The sequence below is a fragment of the Salvelinus namaycush genome, chromosome 14, assembly GCF_016432855.1.
Source record: "Salvelinus namaycush isolate Seneca chromosome 14, SaNama_1.0, whole genome shotgun sequence".
NCBI classification, from domain to species: Eukaryota; Metazoa; Chordata; class Actinopteri; order Salmoniformes; family Salmonidae; genus Salvelinus; species Salvelinus namaycush.
The window spans coordinates 37,071,123-37,093,803 of NC_052320.1; the positions used below are offsets into that span (position 1 = coordinate 37,071,123).

At 43.1% G+C, this 22,681-nt stretch overlaps 2 protein-coding genes across 4 annotated transcripts in view; one reads left to right on the forward strand and one right to left on the reverse strand.

The window, feature by feature from the left end:
- The first annotated feature begins 5,103 nt into the window (after nucleotides 1–5,103).
- LOC120058982 (testis-expressed protein 49-like) lies at nucleotides 5,104–6,814 on the forward strand. 2 transcript variants are annotated; one of them, XM_039007739.1, is made up of 4 exons: nucleotides 5,104–5,294; nucleotides 5,794–6,012; nucleotides 6,101–6,239; nucleotides 6,335–6,814. In XM_039007739.1, the coding sequence occupies exons 1-4, from the start codon at nucleotides 5,204–5,206 to the stop codon at nucleotides 6,381–6,383; spliced, it is 498 nt and encodes a 165-aa protein (XP_038863667.1). In that variant the 5' UTR covers nucleotides 5,104–5,203; the 3' UTR covers nucleotides 6,384–6,814. The 2 variants fall into 2 exon arrangements, with proteins under 2 accessions (XP_038863667.1, XP_038863668.1); XM_039007740.1 differs by lacking the exon at nucleotides 5,794–6,012.
- A 5,019-nt stretch (nucleotides 6,815–11,833) lies between these two features.
- The window catches only part of adcy6a (adenylate cyclase 6a), a 45,756-nt gene continuing 34,908 nt past the window's right edge, over nucleotides 11,834–22,681 (reverse strand). The window contains exons 4-23 of one of the 2 annotated variants that reach the window (XM_039008569.1): nucleotides 20,611–20,760; nucleotides 20,301–20,422; nucleotides 17,846–17,957; nucleotides 17,597–17,724; nucleotides 17,178–17,336; nucleotides 16,861–17,002; nucleotides 16,234–16,362; nucleotides 15,918–15,946; nucleotides 15,573–15,720; nucleotides 15,347–15,444; nucleotides 15,173–15,260; nucleotides 14,961–15,077; nucleotides 14,714–14,872; nucleotides 14,367–14,542; nucleotides 14,213–14,266; nucleotides 13,904–14,036; nucleotides 13,529–13,792; nucleotides 13,128–13,332; nucleotides 12,782–12,906; nucleotides 11,834–12,440 (exon numbers count right to left, since the gene is read on the reverse strand). In XM_039008569.1, coding sequence (XP_038864497.1) covers nucleotides 12,312–12,440; nucleotides 12,782–12,906; nucleotides 13,128–13,332; nucleotides 13,529–13,792; nucleotides 13,904–14,036; nucleotides 14,213–14,266; nucleotides 14,367–14,542; nucleotides 14,714–14,872; nucleotides 14,961–15,077; nucleotides 15,173–15,260; nucleotides 15,347–15,444; nucleotides 15,573–15,720; nucleotides 15,918–15,946; nucleotides 16,234–16,362; nucleotides 16,861–17,002; nucleotides 17,178–17,336; nucleotides 17,597–17,724; nucleotides 17,846–17,957; nucleotides 20,301–20,422; nucleotides 20,611–20,760 — 2,667 coding nt within the window. In that variant the 3' untranslated portion in view covers nucleotides 11,834–12,311. Of the gene's footprint in view, nucleotides 12,441–12,781; nucleotides 12,907–13,127; nucleotides 13,389–13,528; nucleotides 13,793–13,903; nucleotides 14,037–14,212; nucleotides 14,267–14,366; nucleotides 14,543–14,713; nucleotides 14,873–14,960; nucleotides 15,078–15,172; nucleotides 15,261–15,346; nucleotides 15,445–15,572; nucleotides 15,721–15,917; nucleotides 15,947–16,233; nucleotides 16,363–16,860; nucleotides 17,003–17,177; nucleotides 17,337–17,596; nucleotides 17,725–17,845; nucleotides 17,958–20,300; nucleotides 20,423–20,610; nucleotides 20,761–22,681 lie in introns of those variants that run through there. The other variant, XM_039008570.1, reaches the window with a different exon arrangement.

Below are 22,681 nucleotides of genomic sequence, written 5' to 3' on the forward strand. Positions count from 1 at the left end.
ATATATGCAAAAGTATGTGTACACCGGTTCAAATTAGTGGATTCGGCTATTTCAGCCACACCCGTTGCTGACAGGTGTATCAAATTGAGCACACAGCCATGCAATCTCCATAGACAAATATTGGCTGTAGAATGGCCTGCCGAAGAGCTCAGTGACTTTCAACGTGGCTCCGTCCTAGGACGGAGGCCATCTTTCCAACAAGTCAGTTCTTCAAATTTCTAGAGCTTCCCCAGTCAACTGTAAGTGCTGTTATTGTGGAAACGTCTGTGGACACCTGCTCATTGAAAATCGAATTCCAAAATCATGGGCATTAATATGGAGTTGGTCCCCCCTTTGCTGCTATAACAGCCTCCACTCTTCTGGGAAGGCTTTCCACTAGAGGTTGGAACATTGCTGCAGGGACTTGCTTCTATTCAGCCACACGAGTATTAGTGAGGTCGATCACTGATGTTGGGCGATTAGGCCTGACTCGCAGTCGGCGTTCCAATTTATCCCAAAGGTGTTCGATGTGGTTGAGGTCAGGGCTCTGTCAAGGAGAGTCAAGTTCTTCCACACCGATCTCGACAAACCATATCTGTATGGACCTCGCTTTGTGCACTGGGGCATTGTCATGCTGAAACAGGAAAGGGCTCTCCCAAAAACAGCCTCAGACCATTATTCCTCATCCACCAAACCTTACAGTTGGCACTATACATTGGGGCAGGTAGCGTTCTCCTGACATCCGCCAAACCCAGATTCCTCCGTTGTACTGCCAGATGGTGAAGCGTGATTCATCACTCCAGAGAATACTCCAGAGTCCAATGGCGGCGAGCTTTACACCACTCCAGCAGACACTTGGCATTGTGCATGGTGATCTTAGGCTTGTGTGTGGCTGCTGGGCCATGAAAACCCATTTCATGAAGCTCCCGACGAACAGTTCTTGTGCTGAGGTTGCTTTCAGAGGCAGTTCGGAACTCAGTAGTGAGTGTTGCAACCAAGGACAAACGATTTTTACGCGCTCCGCGTTTCAGCACTCGTTCTGTGAACTTGTGTGGTCTACCCCTTCGTGGCTGAGCCGTTGTTTCCACTTCACAATAACAGCACTTACAGTTGACCAGGGCAGCTCTAACAGGGCAGACTTGTTGGAAAGATGGCATCCTATAACGGTGCCACGTTGAAAGTCACTGAGCTCTTCAGTAAGGCCATTTAAGGCCAGGACAGTCTGCCACTTTCAGTCAGGCTTATAACACCTTACGTACCACAATCTGTGCTAGAATCATCCAGCAGTAGTGTTTTTGTGGTGTAGAACCCAGGTAGACAGCGTTGGTCAGGGGGGTTAGTCCCAGGCTCTGAGGGAGGGGGCAGGGGACCACCGATCTGGAAACCCATGTTTGACACGGCACCTCTGACCACACCCATTTACCAAACAATAAAAATAATCTCCGAAGCACTAACCTTAAGGCTTATGCTGAACTGGAGTCCAGAGCCATCTCACTCATATCTCTACATAACAGAGGATTAGGCTACGACGTCATGTCTCAGTACACAAAAATAGCTGGAACAAATATGTTTACTGTAAGAAAAACAGGTAAAGGAATGCATGCCAGTCATAATATTGCGCAGAGTCTGAAGACACTGATTTCTTTACAGACATAAAGCCAGTGTGTCTAACAGCATTATTGTAGGAAAAGAGACCCAAATGTCCCATTATGCACCAAGTTTGTATTGGAAACATTTGTAGTCTATTTATTGTGTGCCTTCTGAACCATGATAAATCTTCTCAGGGCTAGGCGTCCCGCTAGCGGGACAACTTCCGGTGAAACTGGAGGGCGCGCAATTCAAATAAATAATCATAAATATTATGGATATTAAACATTTAGGTACATACAAGTGTCTTATATCGGTTGAAAGCTTAAATTCTTGTTAATCTAACTGCAGCGTCCGATTTACAGTAGCTATTACAGCGAAAGCATGCCATGCAATTGTTTGAGGACGGCGCCCCACATCAAAATATTTTTCCACGGCACAGGTTTCATAAATTCACAAATAGCGATTAAATATTCGTTACTGTCTAAAAATCTTACTCTGATTTGTCATCCAAAGGGTCCCAGATATAACATTGTTAGATTGTTAGATAAAATCCTTCTTTATATCCCAAAAAGTATGTTTAGTTGGCGCCATCGATTTGAGTAATCCACTCGTTCAACATGCAGAGAAAGGAATCCGAAAATCTACCACTAAACTTTGTTTCAACAAGTCAAAATACGTTTCTATTTACTCCTCAGATACCCTAAAATGTAATCAAACTATAATATTTCTTACGGAAAGAAGTATGTTCAATAGGAAACCGATTTTAGCAGGTGCGTCTTGTCTTCATGGCGCGCCCAAACACGAATTTCCAAGACTGTGTCCCTGTAATAAAACTGATATTTCTTATTCGTTTTGGAAGTTACAAGCCTGAAACCTTGAACATAGACTGCTGACACCCTGTGGAAGCCATAGGAATTGCACCCTGTGAGCTAGAATTAAGTATGCCCCTATACTTTCCATTGTAAGAGCATGGTTTCTCAAAAAACAAAAATTCCGGTTGGTTTTTCTTTGGATTTTCTCCTACCATATCTATTGTGTTATATTCACCTACATTATTTTAACATTTCTACAAACTTCAAAGTGTTTTCTTTCCAATGGTACCAATTATATGCATATCCTGGGTTCAGGGCCAGAGCAACAGGCAGTTTACTTTGGGCACGTCATTCAGGCGGAAATTGAGAAAAAAGGGGCCTAGTTGGAAACATTTGGTCTATTTATTGTGTGCCTTCTGAACCACTATAAAGAACGTTTGTCACAGTGCCTACAATAAACACAGTACATGCATTATTTGAAATAAGATGTTAAACTGGAAAATAGAACACAATGTTGATTTTTTTTCTTTATTTTCTCTTTCTTCTTCTTTTTTTAAATAGTAATATGTTTCCTTAGTCATTGTGGTCTTAGTTTAAATTTGTGTTGCTGTTCTTGTCCATTAGTGTTCAGTATTTTGTCATGTTCTACACTGCTGCTTCTTCAACAGATTATTTTATTTAACTAGGCAAGTCAGTTAAGAACAAACTCTTATTTAGAATGACAACCTAGGAACAGTGGGTTGTTCAGATTATTAAACTTGTCAGCTCATGGATTTGATCTTGCAACCTTTCAGTTACTGGCCCAACCCTCTAACCACTAGGCTACCTGCCGCCCCAGCTAATGGGGATCCGAATAAAAATCATCATCATCATCGTCATCATCATCATGGACTTCTCACCATATCATCGTTCTTAATGTGCCTGTTGTTCCATCTTCCCTGCTCACCTTTTGTCTCAAGCACATTGTTCGATTTTTTTCAATAACGGAGCAAGAAGAGCATCTGTCAAAATGCAATTATATCTGAACGTTTTGTAACGTCTCAACCTTTTGAACAGACCCCTGCTTCTTCGCCAAGGCTCCACGGCAAAGTCTAAATGGGATACTTGGGACGGTTAATGTAAGGTTTATGTAAGGGTAGGGTTGGTTAAAACCTATTAAGGATCCGCCCCTTTTCAATTTTTGCCTATAATGACATACCCAAATCTAACTGTCTGTAGCTCAGGACCTAAAGCAAGGATATGCATATTCTTGATACCATTTGAAAGGAAACACTTTGAAGTTTGTGGAAATGTTCAATTATTGTAGGAGAATATAACAGATTAGATCTGGTAAAAGATAATACAAAGAAAAAAACATGCATTTTTTTGTACCATCATCTTTGAAATGCAAGACAAAGGCCATAATCTATTATTCCAGCCCAGGAGCAATGTAGATTTTGGCCACTAGATGGAAGCAGTGTATGTGCAAAGTTTTAGACTGATCCAATGAACCATTGCATGTATGTTCAAAATTTTGTCAAGATTGCCCAAATGTGCCTAATTGTGTTCTTAATACATTTTCAAGTTCATAACAGTGCACTCTACTCAAACAATAGCATGGTATTCTTTCACTGTAATAGCTACTGTAAATGTCTTGTTACTTACAACCTCATGCTCATGTGACAAAGTGAAAATGAAGAGTTTCCATCAACCTCACCCGCAATGTAGATATCGAAGAACGCCGCAGTTCGCGGGTAGAGTAGTGGGTGAAACCATTCACATCAGGAAAATGTGTGATATAAATAAAGTTTCCTTTCATTATGTGTTGTTGAATCCATAAGAATATTATTATATTTGCTGCCATTGTAGTAAGGTTGGCATACGAGAGGTCTTCGAACGTACCATTTTTGTATTATTTTCTTTGAAAGAACAACTAGTGGGTTTTGAGTACTTCTCCCTTATTTGGGAAGTTGGTCTGCCTGCTCCTCAGTCTGAGAGAGATATTCTGAGAGCAGGTTCATGTCTCCTTCCTCTGTATATAAAAACTGTTTAAAACTGTCACAATAGTGTCTTTGGAAAACGGGTTCATATATCTCAAAGTCAATAGCGAATGTGATTTTCTTACAACCTTAAAAGGTTTATATAAAAAGGGTTCTGCTGGTGCTCTGTATTTATGGATTAATATCACTTCACATTGAGGGCATGTATCATTACTTTTGCTCATATCTAAAATATATATTGTGTCCTACCTAACCAGTGAACGTGTGGCTGTGACCGTCCTGTCAATGCCTGTCATCACTGTTTGATATCTTTTACTGCAGGTATGCTTTTCTGCATTAAAAAAAAAAATACAATTAACACAACGCATGTATACTATACGATCACTTTGTGGATTGAGTCTGAGAGATATTCTGAGAGTAGTGAACATGTGGCTGTGACCATCCTGTCAATACCTGTCATCACTGTTTTATATATTTTACTGCAGATCAAAACCGAGTCAACCTGAAGTGTGGGTGTCCGTGTGCCTTTCTTCTGGGGGGCTATGTGACGTTGGTTACACTAATCACATTAGCCTACGTTAGCGCAACCGTCCCGCGGGGGACTCACGGATCCTGTAGACTGGTTGGGTTTAGGGAGGATTGGGACGTGCCAAGGATTCAAAATAGCGCTAACCCCGGCTCCACCCACTGATAGCCGGAAGTCCAGCTGATGGGTGGCACTTGTTACCATGGTTCCGTGTAAAACAGAACATATTGTGATTTATTTCCAGAGCGCTTGCTTGCCTTGCCCACGTTTTTATGCTATCCTGGACAGCTTCAGACTGTTGCTAGCCACGGTACTTTATGGCTTTCTTCGGGATAACAAATTTGGGCTATCAAAATCCCATCGGAGACAAGATGCTAGTGAATCCACGAGCGTCTGCTTCCCACCGCGGTGAGTGACAAGTGCTTTGTTAATTCTATCTACGTTAAAACGTTAGCTAGCTACTTAGCTAAGAGCCTTTGGTTTGGGCAATTCCATAGTAACGGAATTACGCTGAGATTCAGACGTTTCACTTTAAAATGAAGCCATACCAAACAAAAAACATTGATTTCAAAGTTTAACAAACGTACTCTACTATGCACAAGGATTACTTTTAACAATTTCCAAAGACGTTTTTACAAAAACACATTTACCGGAAGAACTGTGCAGATAAATGTAGTAACAGAATAAAATTGAGGGACATTTTACCGTAATTCTGTTACCAAACTGTGCATCTGCATTTTTTTTTATACCTTACTTGGTTATTATTTCTAAATAGCAACATTTTAGCTAAATGTTCAATTATTATAACAAGCTAAATAATTCCACATTTGTCAGTCTGTAAATTGTGATATAAACTTTTTTTCATAACTGTTAGTTAATCTGTGCTGACATAGATAATAATTTGAAGGTAAAAGCACGCCAGACTCCCTGACCTTTACAGATGAGGTTGATTTAAGGAGCTCTACCAAACAGTCAAGACTGCCCCCTATACAAGTCCAGAGGGGACCCCCAAAATGCACTGATACCTGCAGCATCTACAACCAGCCACCTCCCTTCAGCCCAGACATACACCAGGGGAGCCAGGAGCGATACAGAGAGATGCTCAAACGGGTTCAGACACCCAGATGTCAGTTTGTGACTTCTTTTTGCATTAATTGAATACACTTATCATCCATGGGATCAGTATTGACTGACATGGGCTCTCTCTTCCCTAGCCCCGAACCAGCTGTACTCAGTGCCCCTGACAGACAGCCAGCAGTGTGGATGGTGGATGCCCAATGGAGGCCAAGGAAATACGCAGGAACGCTGGACCCAAGTCAGACGATTCCCCCGCAAGAACAGTGAGATGACGAAGTGAGTGTCATGTCTGACTTTTAGCTTTACAATTTGTTTCTTGAAGTCAGATGTGTCAGTGGCCTGTTCTCACTCTACCTACTGTTTTTCCTCAGGTTTGTGAAAGAGATGTCAATGACGGACCGGGAGTTCAGCTTATTTTGATTTCCTATCCTGCAGTAAGACAAGCATGCACACGATCCCAAGACCCTTTGGGACTGTAAGGACTTTTCTGGTTTGATAAACAGCCACTTTCGTCATAGCATGCAATTTTTTTTGGAGCTACTGTATCATGTTGTCAATTGACGTCTGCCTTTCAACTGGTACAATTGAGCTGTTACCTCCCTCCAGAGGAATAAAATGGTAATACCCACAAGGAAAGAATAGAGAGTTTTGTTTCAGTAATTAGCTACTGTCACTCAGTAAGACCATTCAGGAGACCTTTGGGATAGTAACTGAATATCTGGGATCAGGTATATTGTTACTAAATAGTGTCTAGCTGCCAAATATTTGATAATGTGTTTGTATTTTTGGTAAAGCTTGTATTTTGCATAATTTCAGTACATTAAGTAAAGCAATAAAATTATAACTAAGCATTTTCCTTGTGTTATCTTTAAAACCTTTTTCTAAATAAGCTAACATTACAGTATCATTATTACAACATATGAGGTCAAAGGAATATCCAGATGTTTTTTTTTATATTACTGGAACATTATTAGGCACAAGTCATTTTTTACTCTCTGTCGGTACACTTTTGGCAGCTTAACTGGCCTTCAGACATTCAGTATCTTTACCCTATCCTAACTCCTCCCTCATGTAGTAGTATCCGTCCATGTTGTCTCGTATGCAGTGTGCTTTAATTTGCTAGTCCCTTTCCGATATGCACGTGTAAATGTCATGATCTGGGAGAGAGCCACTCTACCTGAGGAGCGACGCTGTTTCCGATTACAGGGCCATTGAGTGAGTCAGTTAACACACGCACCCATCTCAATGGTGGCCTTTAAAAATTCAGAGGATGTGGCTGTAGCTACCAAGTTTCTGTATGTTTGGCACTGTAACTCCTTCATGATAGTGCATGGAGGAACAAAGCTATGAATCCTCTCATGTATGACAGTTTGTGGGTATCTGTGGCTGCTTGCTCTCAACATCCTCTAAGGCTTTCATTGGTCAACATCTGCTCAATGACAATCAGCCAATGGTGATCCCAGTTTTGACAGCAGGTAAAGAAAGCTGCACTAATACCACAAAACGAATCAAAACAGCCATTGATTTTAGTTTTTTTTTAATTCAAGGGGAACTGTTCTTTTTCTCTTTGTCAATGTCCTCAACTCTTGTCCTTCAACTCAGGGGTAGAAAACAAACGAACAAAAAGGAAAGGGTTCGAAAAGGGTTCATTAGGCCTGAACAAAACACAGTTTCAGTAGTACTGGGACAACCCTCTTCCTCCCCTGTCCCCTAAAAACATCCCAAGAGTCAACAATCAACCTCAACCCAAAGACAGGACAGCCCATAGAAATAGAATGGACACAACGTGCATCATCTTACTTACCACATCCATTCTATGTATTATATTTCTATGTGCATCACTCTTAGTTGGTCACCTATGTCATCTATTGACCCCATGACCTTTACTGTTGCCTGGCGGTCCCACACGCTCAAGGCCAAATATCACTGCACTGGGAGGGACCAATAGCATGAGGCAGCATTAGCTTGCTTTGGTACGAACATGATCAACTGTTACTGTAGTTGCCATAGTTAAGTAGGGTAGAGAGAGGAACGGTGACTGGGGTGTTTTGAGGATGTTATGGGGAAACGTGAAGTCAAAATGAACAAAATGAAGTCAGTGTTGTGTCAATGCTAAGGTCAGTAAATGATTTATATTAGCTTTCACAGGCTCTCTCTCTCTACCCTTCCCTCTCTTTCTCTCCCTCACTCTCTGTATAACATACTGTGAAACTCAGATGTGGCAATCAGGCACAGCTCCTGCTCACACTGTATTCTCCAGTGGCTTGTTCAATTAAGGCAGAGTTCAAGTAGGAAATACTGCTGATTGTGTCCCGTCTCTCTGCCCTGAAGTCCGATAGGAAGGGGATCAGCTCACAACCTGATTGAGTTGAGTCTTGAAGCAGTGTTTGCTCAATAAAAAGGTACAGTGTATAATTTGTTTATCTTCGTGTAAACGCTTCAGTCCTTCGTGATTGGGGAATATGCACCACTTGGGGTTTGATGCAAAAGCGACAGCTAATGGGTATGTGTCAGCAGGTCTAGAGCCAGTGTTTGAATACTGTAGGGTGGTGAGGAAACAGCGCTGAGGGAGTTGGCTGCAGTTGATCAGTTGGTGCCAATGAGCTTGAGCTTACGTCTGGCATTTTAAAAGAGAGAGTTCTGCTCTTTGATCCTTATCGTTGGAATGGAAATATCATAATAAGCATAATAAATCATAATTCTAATCATAATAAGATACAAGATACCCAATGTTAAAACAACATGAAAAATGAAAAGAGGATAATACAATCAGACATGCTTTAGAGAAGTTAAGTTTGGCAAGAAAGCAGTTTGTCGTATTATTAAAACCTCACAGTGAAAATAGTTATGGGCCTTCAAGATGACAAAGCACAGTATTCAGTAATAATTATTTTCCTCATCAATCTACACACAATACCCCATAATGACAAAGCAAATACAGGTTTTATATATATTTTTTAAATGTATTACAACAACAACATATCACATTGACATAAATATTCAGACCCTTTAATCAGTACTTTGTTGAAGCACCTTTGGCAGCGATTACATCCTTGAGTCTTCTTTGGTATGACCCTACAAGCTTGGCACACCTGTATTTGAGGAGTTTCTCCCATTCTTCTCTGCAGATCCTCTCAAGCTCTGTCAGGTTGGATGGGGAGTGTTGCTGCACAGCTACTTTCAGGTCTCTCCAGAGATGTTTAATCGGGTTCAAGTCCGGGCTCTGGCTGGGCCACTCAAGGACATTCAGAGACTTGTCCCGAAGCCACTCCAGGGTTGTCTTGGCTGTGTTTTTTAGGGCCATTGTCCTGTTGGAAGGTGAACCTTCACCCCAGTCTGAGGTCCTGAGTGCTCTGGAGCAGGTTTTCATCAAGATCTCTCTGTACTTTGCTCCGTTCATCTTTCCAGCGATCCTGACTAGTCTCCCAGTCCCGGTCGCTTAAAAACAGGTGGACTCCAATCAAGTTTGAGTCCATAGCAAAGGGTCTGAATACTTATTTCTGTTTTTTATAATTATGAAATTTGCCATTATTGTGTGTAGATTGATGAGGATTTTTATGTATTTAATACATTTTAGAATAAGGCTGTAATGTAACAAAATGTGGAAAAAGTGAAGGAGTCTGAATACTTTCTGAATGCACTATACAGTCGTGGCTAAAAGTTTTGAGAATGACACAAATACTAATTTTCACAAAGCCTGCTGCCTCAGTTTGTATGATGGCAATTTTCATATACTCCAGAATGTTATGAAGAGTGATCAGATGAATTGCAATTAATTGCAAAGTCCCTCTTTGCCATGCAAATGAACTGAATCCCCCAAAAACATTTCCACTGCATTTCAGCCCTGCCCCAAAAGGACCAGCTGACATCATGTCAGTGATTCTCTCGTTAACACAGGTGTGAGTGTTGACGAGGACAAGGCTGGAGATCACTCTGTCATGCTGATTGAGTTCGAATAACAGACTGGAAGCTTCAAAAGGAGGGTGGTGCTTGGAATCATTGTTCTTCCTCTGTCGATCATGGTTACCTGCAAGGAAACACGTGCCGTCATCATTGCTTTTCACAAAAAGGGCTTCACAGGCAAGGATATTGGTGCCAGTAAGATTGCACCTAAATCAACCATTTATTGGATCATCAAGAACTTCAAGGACAGCGGTTCAATTGTTGTGAAGAAGGCTTCAGGGCTAACAAGAAAGTCCAGCAAGCGCCAGGACTGTCTCCTAAAGTTGACACAGCTGCGGGATCGGGGCACCACCAGTACAGAGCTTGCTCAGGAATGGCAGCAGGCAGGTGTGAGTGCATCTGCACGCACAGTGAGGCGAAGACTTTTGGAGGTTGGCCTGGTGTCAAGAAGGGCAGCAAAGAAGCCACTTCTCTCCAGAAAAAAACATCAGGGAGAGACTGATATTCTGCAAAAGGTACAGGGATTGGACTGCTGAGGACTGGGGTAAAGTCATTGTCTCTGATTAATCCCCTTTCCGATTGTTTGGGGCATCCGGAAAAAAGCTTGTCCGGAGAAGACAAGGTGAGCGCTACCATCAGTCCTGTGTCATGCCAACAGTAAAGCATCCTGAGACCATTCATGTGTGGGGTTGCTTCTCAGCCAAGGGAGTGGGCTCACTCACAATTTTGCCTAAGAACACAGCCATGAATAAAGAATGGTACCAACACATCCTCCGAGAGCAACTTCTCCCAACCATCCAGGTACAGTTTGGTGATGAACAATGCCTTTTCCAGCATGATGGAGCACCTTGCCATAAGGTAACTAAGTGGCTTGGGAAACAAAACATCGATATTTTGTGTCCATGGCCAGGAAACTCCCCAGACCTTAATCCCATTGAGAACTTGTGGTCAATCCTCAAGAGGCGGGTGGACAAACAAAAACCAACAAATTCTGACAAACTCCAAGCATTGATTATGCAAGAATGGGCTGCCATCAGTCAGGATGTGGCCCAGAAGTTAATTGACAGCATGCCAGGGCGTATTGCAGAGGCCTTGAAAAAGAAGGGTCAACACTGCAAATATTGACTCTTTGCATCAACTTCCTGTAATTGTCAATAGAAGCCTTTGACACTTATGAAATGCTTGTAATTATACTTCAGTATTCCATAGTAACATCTGCCATAAATATCTAAAGACACGGAAGCAGCAAACTTTGTGGAAATTAATATTTGTGTCATTCTCAAAACTTTTGGCCACGACTGTATTATATGCACCACTGCATCTAATGCCCAGGTTTTCGCCTCGATGGTTCTGGGACATCTTTTTTAGTTTTGAGTCCTTTCATTTCCATTTGCACAGAAAACATACCTCTTTGAAAGGGATGGCGCAGTTGACCGTATATGCCTTTATGGCCATGACGTATACAGCTGTGCCTTGGGTGCCCAAGCTCTGAGCTGTTATAGCTGGACTGAGCCATGGAGCGGGGAACCAATCTGACAAGGGTTTAGGAGGAGGGGGACCATCGTCCTGGGTGGAACTGCTATTTCCTCTCATTTTGTTGAACCTTCTCCCCCGGACTTAAAAAAGGCTTCCAAGCCACTATTTACTATTGAATTACATGTTTTAGAGATGGGGGCAGAGTAATCCTACAGATGTCATCGATGATAAACTGTGCTTGACCTCAAAATTTAAGTTGTTACACATTTTTCCCATACTGAGAAATAGCCTTTGACAGCGCTGAAGTACAAAGACTGAAGGTATTGCCGTGCAACAGATTGAGTTAGTGATAATGGCAGACTTCTGCGAGAACACAACAGACAAGTCTTGCCTTGTTTTTTGTAAATACTTTGGTCTTTGGTCAATATTTTCCTTCTCAATTTTACACACACAAATATGCATGTACATACACACTTGTAATAAACTGGATATTTGTGCACGTATGTATTCACACTTTTTCATAAAGGACTTTTTGCACAAAACATCAAGATTAAAATAAATAAGTCACCCAGAAATAAAACATGAGTACCTGTTTCATAATTATCCTGAAATAAAAAATGACTGAAAAAAAAATCACACAAAATGAAGAAAATAAAAAAAGTAGCCATATGTACAGCTTTTTCCCTCTTTTGACACAGGCTAAAGGCGTTGTTTTAAATAGACAAACTTTGCAACGTTCAAGTAGCCTGAAATAGAGGCTAGACATGAGAAAAACACTCGTCCTTCTAAAACATGGCTGCCACACAAGAACACTTTCCTTCTCAAGTCCTGGAGTCTCACTGTCTTTTCTCGGGTTTCAAGTGATGGCGTCGCTAATTGTTAGCCGCTAGCTCGCGGTGCGAGTCCTCCCTCAGTAGTGTTGCCGTGTCCTTGCAGTGGGAATGGTCCCGGCTAGCGCTGCCACGGCTGCTAACTATTGGGCGGTCCATCATTCAGGAAGTAGGTCGTCATTTCCCCTTTACCCTTGACCTTAACGACCCCACGACACTCCAGAACGTATCCTATATCTGAAAGCACCTGGTGGAGGTCCGTGGTCACCTGAGGAGAGAGTGGAAAAATGAATAACAGAAATAAAAAATTGTTGGCTAAAATGCCAGGTGAGAAAAAAAATTGCACTATGCCCATGTGACCTACTTGTTGTGTGTATGTACTCACGTATATGTATCTGATAGATGCACACACAAGCACACTACGTGTTTAATGATTTTAAATGTATGTAAATTGTAAAGCATTTTGTCTGTAATGTATTTGTTATTATGTGTCGGACCCCAGTAAGACTAGCTGTCGCCATTGGCGTCGTCTAATGGGGATCTTAATGCAAAAAACATTATGAACTGAGTATGAGCTACTGAGTGTTAACTGATTGACATCCTTCACACCTGAATGCGGTCGGGGACTCCTGTGCTGTCCATGCGACTGGCCACGTTGACCGTGTTCCCCCAGATATCGTACTGTGGCTTCCGTGCTCCAATCACCCCTGCCACCACTGGCCCAATGTTCAGACCTGAGAAAAGAGAGCCGGTTATAAACATAGCGGTTATTCATACCAAACTCATGCATCCAACTATATTCTACTCCATTTACTGTCAACCAACTCTCTCTTTGGTCTGCCATGCCGGTTTCGATCCCACTCAACTACTGTCTGTTTCAGAGGTCCATGTGAACTTCAACCTCACCTAGCTTGTTTAAAGCTTTGTTTCGCTTTTTCAGACTGTTTCCCCTCACCTATCTTCATCTGGAAGTTGTTGAAGGAATGCTCGTTGATGTACTTCATCTGCTCCCTCAGTCTCATGGCGTAGTCGGCCAGAGCTGTGATGTGGGAGCGACCCTTACGGTCGTAGGTGGAGTCATTGAGACCCGAGGCGGCCATGTAGGTGCTGCCGATGGTCTTGATCTTCTCCAGCTGACGGAACTTCTCCTCACTGATGATCTTAGAGCAGGACAACACACACAGGCTCAGGTTCGAGACAGACCAAAAAAAGTATCCTGTTTAAATGCATGAGGCCAAATATGATGGTACTGAAAATTCACCAAAGGGCAAAAGACACTGAATTAACAATGATACTCAGCGTCCAAAATCCCATAGACTACCCTCTCCTATCCTCTCCTCTGCTCTCCCTCTTTACCTCGTCAAAGTCGGCGATGATCTCGTTGAGCAGCCGGAGACACTCCACTCCCTCGTTGTTGGCTTCTAGCTCCACGTAGAACTCAGAGAAGTTGGAGATGGAGGCGAACATGACGGCCACACACTCACAGGACTGGTAGTAGAGCTCATCGTTCCTTCGCTCTCGCGCCAGGAAGTGAGCGGCCACGTCCTTGGGCAGGATGTTGTGGAGGAGGCGGCGGTTGTACGCCTGCAGCTCCTCCATCTCCTCCTTCTCTTCTGTGGCCTGGAATGAGGACGTGAGGGAGCAATGTTAAGATAGGTGGGGGGACATCTTACACTACACTGTTCTGCTGTAGTCAAGGAAGAGGAGTGCTCCCCTGTAGGCTCATGGTACCTGTAGTTTCCAGAGGAAGTCGAGGCGTGACGTGGACTCCACCTGCTGGGCGTGGAGGTAGAGCGCCAGCACAAACACAGTGAGAATCACAGGAGTCATGACCCTCAGGGAAACTTTGGTCTCACTGAATGGGCTGCAGAGAGACGGAAGAGGAGGTCAGAGAGAAATTGCTAGAAAGAAAACAAAAAAAGACACAAACCAAACCGCAGAAAGACGGAGTGAGTCAGAGAAAGAGAAACTGGGTCATACACACATCCCTACACAGATCTAAAACAACGGTTTCAGAAAAGCTTTTGAATCCAAACGTACCACTCATCTGTAGTTTCATTGAAACTGGACCATTGAATAGTTTCATTGAAATCACTGGAGGTGAAAGACAAGAAAAGGGTTTAGTCAAATCCACTTTCAATAGAAAACATGTACGACCACGTTGTGCCCTCCTGAACGCAGCCCCTGTACTCACAGGGCATTGGAGGTGACGAAGAGGTCAGCGTTGTCGAACAGCGCCACCTGTGGCCACTCCACCAGCAGCAGGAAGGTGAGCTGGATGAGCAGCATGAGGGCCAGCTTCCCTATACTGCTGATCTGTAGGAACACTGAACACGCCAGCAGGGTCAGCAGCACACTGTAGCTGAAATACTGAGGGAGAGAAGGACAGAGAGAATTTGTCAACTTTTAATCTTCATTGATTGATGATCAGCTTGATCTGTTATTACGAAGAACATAAAGGTATTTTCTGGTCCATATAAAGGCGTGAAAAACATTGTTTTTCCAATCGGCATACCTGACATCAGTGACACACCCACTCACCTCTGGGAAGGGGCATGAGGGGCCCTGGCTGGGACAGATCTCTAGACCCCCGTCTACAGACACAGACAGGTTGCGGATGAGACATGGCGTCACCATGGCAACAGAGATGTTCAGCTCCCGGGAGATACAGACCACTAAGCTCTCTGTGTCACAGGCAAACTACAACAGAGGAGACACACACAAACATGTTCATTTGTGTGTGTGTTTGTGTGTGTGTGTGTGTGTGTGTCAATCTGTTTAGTCTCACCATGTTGACAAAGGCAGAGATGAAGACGAGGATGATGGTGAACACCCCCATCAGAGTGCTGTTGGTACGAGACTGGACTATCTTCTTTGACACTGTCTGCATCGCAGCTGGAAACAGCTGCAAGAGAGGAGGAATAAAGGAAAGAAAGTTTAGTGTCCGGAATGCACGTGAGTGTGTACACTAGGTAATGTGTGTGTTGTGGAGGTTCCTACCTTAACGCAGGAATATATGGCACAGATGAAGAGGATGTTGGTGAGGATGATGAAGATACTGATGTAGACCCCTAGCATGACCGGGGTGCTGCAGGAGGAGACACACAGACGGAGGACTCAGAAACGTGTACGCGTGTGAGTGTGTGTGTCTGTGTGTGTGTGTGTGTCACTCACTGTGGAAATATGACAATCTGGATGAAGGAGATGAAACAGAAGACCAGGAGAGTACAAGCTACGTAACCCCCAAAGCGATCGTCCACCTTCTTCGAATACTACCAGAGAGACAGATCAAAACCCATTTAAAACGGACTCAGCAAAAAGCATCAGTAGCCTTTGACTGTGGATAGGGACGACATAATACTCCAGGGATAAACTAAATAAAGCCCAGAGGCAGACAGACCTTTTTTTCCAAGCTGGAGGTCTGGAAGGTGAGCAGGAACTTCTTGACGTGGTCCTTCCTCAGCTGGTCGATGCTGCGGGCGTCGATGGCTCGCCCCAGAAACTCATCCACCTCATCCTCGGGGTTCATTGCCTCCTGTGCACCACGGCTGGAAAGGGGGAGAGTAGCGAGGGAGGAGGAGCGGCGGGAGAGAGAGCGCGAGGGAGAGAAGAGATAGGTAAAATGGTAAGACCTTTAGAGTATGTGAAAGTGTATCTTGGCACATGAGCCTGTCTACCTGGGTGTGTATATAGGTGACGGTATGAGTGTGTATCCCAAAAATCCTCAAGAGCAATAACCACTCACTTGTCTTTGCTGGATGACTCATCAATCCCCTGAGAAAGAGAAAGAAAATTAGGATTAACCAACATACAAAAACCCAGAGGAGAGATGTAGAACAGGCAATAGATAAAACCCTGGCTGTGAGAGATACAGCTGGCCCTCAGGAGACAGGAGAGGAGAGACAGCAGAGACAATTGGTAGACACAGAGCAACATAACGGAGAGACTAGTGGGACACAGAGCTCTCTCAGGAGAGGTGACATTAATGGGTGAGACGATTGAAAGACTACAAGTAGAAGCAGGAGAGGTACAGATAAGCCGAGAGAGAGGCCTCGTCTCACCATCTGTCTGAAGACTTTGGAGTCCTTGGTCCTGGAGAACCTTGTGTCGGGCACCCAGCGAGGCATCAGGCCCTCGTTGGAGTTGGACCGCGTCCTCTGCATCTTGGCCATCATGGCCTTCTCGTCTTTCTACACATAGGAAAGCACAGACAGAGAGAGAGGTTGGACAAATTGATCCGGTGAAACCCTGGTGTGGATTAAAGGGGTGCAAACCAACATAGAAAATATAAAGGTTATTCCTGCCCACTTTTTAAGGCATCCCCAAGAGTCTCTAACCCTGGTGGAAATGTAAAGTTGATTGGAATGGGTGAGAAACATTACTGATCTCTAGTGTCCTGTATAATGGTTGTGGCTAAATAGAGTACAGCTATGGACCAAAAGATGAATGTTCAAGTCGCATCGGGGACAACTGTAACATTTTAGCTAACCCTAACCCTTGTCCTAACCTTAACCTAATTCTCCTAACTAGCTATGTTAATTCTCCTAACCAGTTGCGCTAGTTGTCATAACCTGCTACATAGTCACTTTCGGTCCATAGCGGTACTCCATCTTGCCAAAACTCTGTATACTGTAACAGAACTGTATGTGTGGTGGTTGGCAGGTGTAGGATATAGTTTGGTTACTAACCCTTTTCTGGCTGCAGCCCAGCACCAGGAAGGTCTCGATGTTGTTCTCCTTCAGGTACGCGTTCCTCTCCCCTCCGAACCCAGGCTCCACCTCATAGTCCCCATTAAGATACTGCAGAGTGGCCTTGGTGATGTGGATCCTCCTGGAAAAGGGACACAAGGTCAGTCTGTGTGTGTGTGTGTGTGTGTGTGTGTGTGTGTGTGTGTGTGTGTGTGTGTGTGTGTGTGTGTGTGTGTGTGTGTGTGTGTGTGTGTGTGTGTGTGTGTGTGTGTGTGTGTGTGTGTGTGTGTGTGTGTGTGTGTGTGTTTTTCCCTCACCCTGCCTTGCCCCCAGCCTCCATATGGTTGGCTAGTGTGACATCATTGGACCACACGTCAAACTGCCACTTCCTGAGTCCCAGCACCCCACAGTGCACACGGCCACTGTGGATACCCACACGCATGTTCACGTTGACTCCTGTCACCTCTCGCACCAGCCTGCACACACACACACACACACACACACACACACACACACACACACACACACACACACACACACACACACACACACACACACACACACACACACACACACACACACACACACACACACACACAGAAGATGTATGTTCCATTTCTTTCCAAAAACACATGATACCCCAACAGGCCGAGGCAATACATTATATATATTTTCATGATTTTTCATGTCTAGAAAATATGCCATCTCCCCACACACAGACGTTCCTCATACTCACGAGATGGCCTCTATCATGTCGACGCCCATCTCCACACAGCAGTGGGCGTGGTCAGCGCGGGGCTCAGGAAGCCCAGACACACAGTAGTAACAGTCGCCCAGGATCTTGATACGCAGACAGTGGTTCTCCTACAGAGAGAGAATCAGCAGTAATGACAGAGAGAGATTAACACAGGATACTGAATGGAGGAAAATGAACAAAATGGGGAGAAGGTGAAAAGAGAGAGGTGAAAGAGAAGTGCTTATTTACCGATGCTAGTTTGTCGAAGCGGGCGAAGAGCTCGTTGAGTGTCATGACCAACTCCTGAGCCGTACACTGAGATGCCAAGCTGGTGAAGCCCTCAATGTCTGCAAACAGAATACTGAGGAAAAAGAGAAAGATAGGCTTGATTATTGATTGAATTATCAGATGATCCTTTATCCTCCTTCTCTCTCTGTGTGTGTGTGTGTGTGTGTGTGTGTGTGTGTGTGTGTGTGTGTGTGTGTGTGTGTGTGTGTGTGTGTGTGTGTGTGTGTGTGTGTGTGTGTGTGTGTGTGTGTGTGTGTGTATATATCAGACTTAGTGTGTATACTCAGTGCTTTAATTGAATCTGGGCTGGAGCTTCCTATCTTTGGGGATTATCTTATATTGGCTGCTGGTAATTAAGTATTCCCTTACTATCCTTAATTAGCCTGCTCTCTATCAAACCCTAAGTGAGTGTGTGTGTGTGTGTGTGTGTGTGTGTGTGTGTGTGTGTGTGTGTGTGTGTGTGTGTGTGTGTGTGTGTGTGTGTGTGTGTGTGTGTGTGTGTGTGTGTGTGTGTGTGTGTGTGTGTGTGTGTGTGTGTGTATGTGAATATTGATCTGCAAGAAACATTTCGTTTTTTAACTAATTACTCTGAGATCGATAGCACTAGAAAGACCATATTTTAGGACAAATAACTTATATATGTCCTCTACCATTAGCAACTATAATTTCATTTTTAGGGTAAATTAGTTGAAATGAAATAGACCGAGAACAGAACTACAACAATGTTACTTTTGTACCTGCTGGCGGGGCGGGAGTAACACAGTCTTGGGGCTGAAAAAACAGCTGACGAGAAGTGCACAATATCTGTCTTATCTCCATGTTTCTGGTTTGTAATGCTTGTTACTTTCAACAAATTTACTATCAGCCATCATTTCATGTTTGTGTCGATTTGAATAATTAATGCTATCGAAATTTATGGAAATGAACCATGCATCAACATCGCAACGTTGCGCAACCACAATATTTTGCCTTAAAATATTCATCTGACTAAAATAGATTAAATAAATATTAACCATCATTTTCTCATCTCACTTTAGTGGTATATGTAGTAGATGTTTTTCACCATTTTCAGTGACTATTCATGCTTAGCCCTACCAATCAGGTGCGCTACCGCTGTACTTGCCATGTGCGCTCCGTGTGTCTTGATAGAATAAACATTTGAATTCTCGTCACAAACTGCAAACTCATCATGCTTATCACATGTCCATGGCTTGACACAAGGTAATTGACCCCCATAATCATAAATATATATATATATTTTTAACCACTAACCTGTCGATAAAAGCTTGTGAGAAGCTGATCCTTAAGGCATAATTCTAAAAATGACATATATAATTTTCAAACATGGTAACTTGTTGATATTTTGCTAACATTATGAAAGCAATATGAACTAGAGACAATGGCCTGTGCTTAAAAGTTTATTTTATTCCAGGTCATCAGTTAACATTGTGTTACTTTTGTCCCACCTGTAACTTCTCCCAGGCTAACACCCAAGACTACACTCTTAGAAAAATGGTGCTATCTAGAACCTAAAAGGGTTCTTCGGCTGTCCCCAAAGGAGAACCCTTTGAAGAACCCTTTTTGGTTCTAGGTAGAACTCTTTTGGTTCCAGGTATAACTTTTTGGGGTTCCGTGTAGAACTTTTTCCACAGAGGGTTCTACCTGGAACCAAAAAGGGTTCTAGCTAGAACCAAAGAGTTATCCCATGGGGACAGCCAAATAACCCTTTTGGAACCTTTTTTTCCTAATAGTGTAGCTAGCATGATACTTGAAACCTATGCTGTCATTTAGTCACTAGATGGGTTAAGAAAAGGACATATTTTTGGAACCTTAAACTACTAAATACTCTACAATGCTCAAAACCCCTTTTTGTTGATAACATTGTCGGACAGGGCTGCTTTTTTTGCAGGGAGCTCCGCATTAGGAACGAGCTGAGTTCACTACGTCATTCTAGCTTCTGTGTTAACTTAGAAAATGGGTGAGCTACTTTTGCCTGTGTTACTTTCGTCCCAGCTCTCTAATAGTAGATTGCCTAGAGCAATTTTTTTTTAAACCTTTATTTAAAACTAGGAAAGTCAGTTAAGAACAAATTCTTATTTACAATGACGGCCTACACCGGCCAAACCCGGACGACGCTGGGCCAATTGTGCGCTGCCCTATGGGACGCCCAATCACAGCCGGTTGTGATACAGCCTGGATTCGAACCAGGGTGCCTGTAGTTAGGCCTCAAGCACTGAGATGCAGTGCCTTAGACCGCTGCGTCACTCGGGAGCGTGATAAAAGCGTGACAAAACCCATGAACATTGTGTGAGGCATTAGAAGTCATAGCTCTTGTCAGTTTGGCTTGTTCGAGTAATGCTGTGATTACAGATGTGTTGTTGTCAGGGGTTATAAGGACGAAAGTGTCTATGCTGACCTGACGTTGTCATGTTTTTGGATGTAGATCTTATGGAACATCATGTCTTCCTTTTTAGCGTTGATGTCAGCCTTCATCTCCATGGCAACATGCCTTGGCAACACAGACAGCAACAGGCGCTCCTGAAGTGTTGGGAGAGAAAAAAAAACTGTCTTGTTTAACAGCTGCATGTAGTACTTATGTCCTTCAAAAATCCTGCTTTCTGTCAGTCAATGGAGGTGTTTACAGTGTGTGTTTGTGTGTATCTGTATTAATATGTCTGTCTGTCTGTCTGTCTGTCTGTCTGTCTGTCTGTGTGTGTGTGGGGTACCTGCTGCTGGTTCTCTCTCTGCAGGTGCAGTCTGGCCTGAATGTATCCTCTGGTCTCCTGGAAAGCCTGTCTCTGAGACACCTCGGCAGGGTAGTGGGTACATATCCCAATGATGTTAGTGCACAGGAAGATCAGCACATTGGCGTTCAGCTAGAAGAGAGGAGGATAAAGAGAGGGGGGACATTTAGAGCCTTGACCCCACATTTAAAAATGATCAGTTTTTCCCATAGCTCTTTACACTTGTACCTGTATACAGGTTGAAAACGGCAGATTTGGACACTGACAAGTTCCTAGATTGGAACGCAGTGGCTGTACAGTAACATGCTATACATGCTGTCAGAGCTCAGGGTCTCTGCTTCACAGCGCTGTGTCGGTTTTGACTGACAGACGTTCTAAACTTGAGTTGTAAATTAAGAGGACTCAACGTATTTTGAAAGATGAGATGTGGATTATAATAGAATACCGCTTTGATGTCATACAAGCAAGCCAAACACCCGTGAGTCCAAATGTGCACTTCACATTTCCATATCATAAAACTCTGGGATGCAGGGCTGTGTTCAAAACAACTACAAAGTGTGCTTGCTCTTGTTCCTCAACGGCACAGCCTGGAGAGCTCAAAAAAAGCACCATATAGTTGAAGAATCTTCTTTGAGTCATAAAAGCGCATTGAAATGACTTGGGAACTGTGCACGCTTTGGAGAGGTGTGTGGCCACTTGGAGACACCAGTTTGACCTCTCACTCAAAACTTTGTCATCGTTTTGTCTTATGTTGCACCTACCCCAAATTTTCCAAGCCTATTATTATCAAGTTACTGAATGTATCCAGAGTATTTTCAGATTTAGTTATCAACAAATATTGCAAAAAGTACAGTAAATGTAAAATGCACCTAAAATCAACAATGTAATGTTTGGATTCAGTCTCGTGTCAGGTGAACTGTTGTGTCCTCACCTTTAGTCTAATAATTTCCCCATAATCTCCAAACTGTTCGCTTTTATTTGCTACCATGGTTAAGCATACGCTTTCCATATTTCTTGTGTAAAACATTCCAGTGTAGCCCTATCCATATAGGCCAATTCCCACAAGTGTAAAAGGTTAAAGGCCTAATGCATTCAAACATTTGATTTCTCTGTGTTCTTTGAGAACACTATGAAAACGGGATAATACTGTGAAATTGAGAACATTATGAGTGTAAGAGCTGTTTGAAAAGGCCACCTGAAATGTCAGCCTGTTTTAGTGGGATGGAGTTTTGGTCTGCCTGGTAACATCACCAGGTTGTAAATAGTGTTAATAGCCCGATAAGAACGAGCGTTCCAAACCTCTCTGCCAATAGCAGCTAGCTTTCAGACCACTCCCAGACAGTCCAAGCTACATTTTTGCTTAAGAAATGTATCTTTGCTAATGAAGCTATTTTTGCTATATTTGACCATTTTTTATTGAAAACAATCACAGTACGGTACTTAATTGTTACCCAGAAATGGTTTGATATGGAGATAAAAACAGCTGTATTGGACCTTTAACATTCTGTGCTAGGGGGCAGAGTAGAGCCATGTCGTGGGTACCTGGATAGGGATTCACAGTACAGAATCAATACAGTAATGAAATACACAAGGAATCTGACACTGAAATGGTATTTTCCTTGCCATGCATTAAAACAGTGGCGCAGGGCTACTGACATTTCTATGGTTGACAACATCTCCAGGAAATGCACCTAATTCTCTAGTGGGAATTTAAAGTACACGGATACCTCACAGTGGCCAAGATTATACCGTAATAAATACATGTACCGATATCATAAAATCTACCCTCCCCCCACCTCTCTCTCTCTCCCTCCCTCTCTATCTTCTATCTTTACCTCTCCCTACTAGAGATGAAACGGTGTGAAAATGTCATATCCCGATTAGTGACCAAAATTGATCATGGTTATCAGTATTATCGCAGTATTGTTCAAATGTGCTGGAAATGTTCAAAAAGTACTGGTACACACACTGAAATCATTTCACCATGTTTTATATTGAAAACCAACAAACAACAAATAAAATTACTATGCACTATGCACTTTTTGTGGGCATG

Coding starts and splice junctions, on each gene's coding strand:
- LOC120058982 (XM_039007739.1), top strand. CDS start 5,204: ATGGCTTTCTTCGGGATAACAAATTTGGGCTATCAAAATCCCATCGGA. Junction 5,295..5,793: donor AGCGTCTGCTTCCCACCGCG/GTGAGTGACAAG, acceptor AATAATTTGAAG/GTAAAAGCACGCCAGACTCC. Junction 6,240..6,334: donor AAGAACAGTGAGATGACGAA/GTGAGTGTCATG, acceptor GTTTTTCCTCAG/GTTTGTGAAAGAGATGTCAA.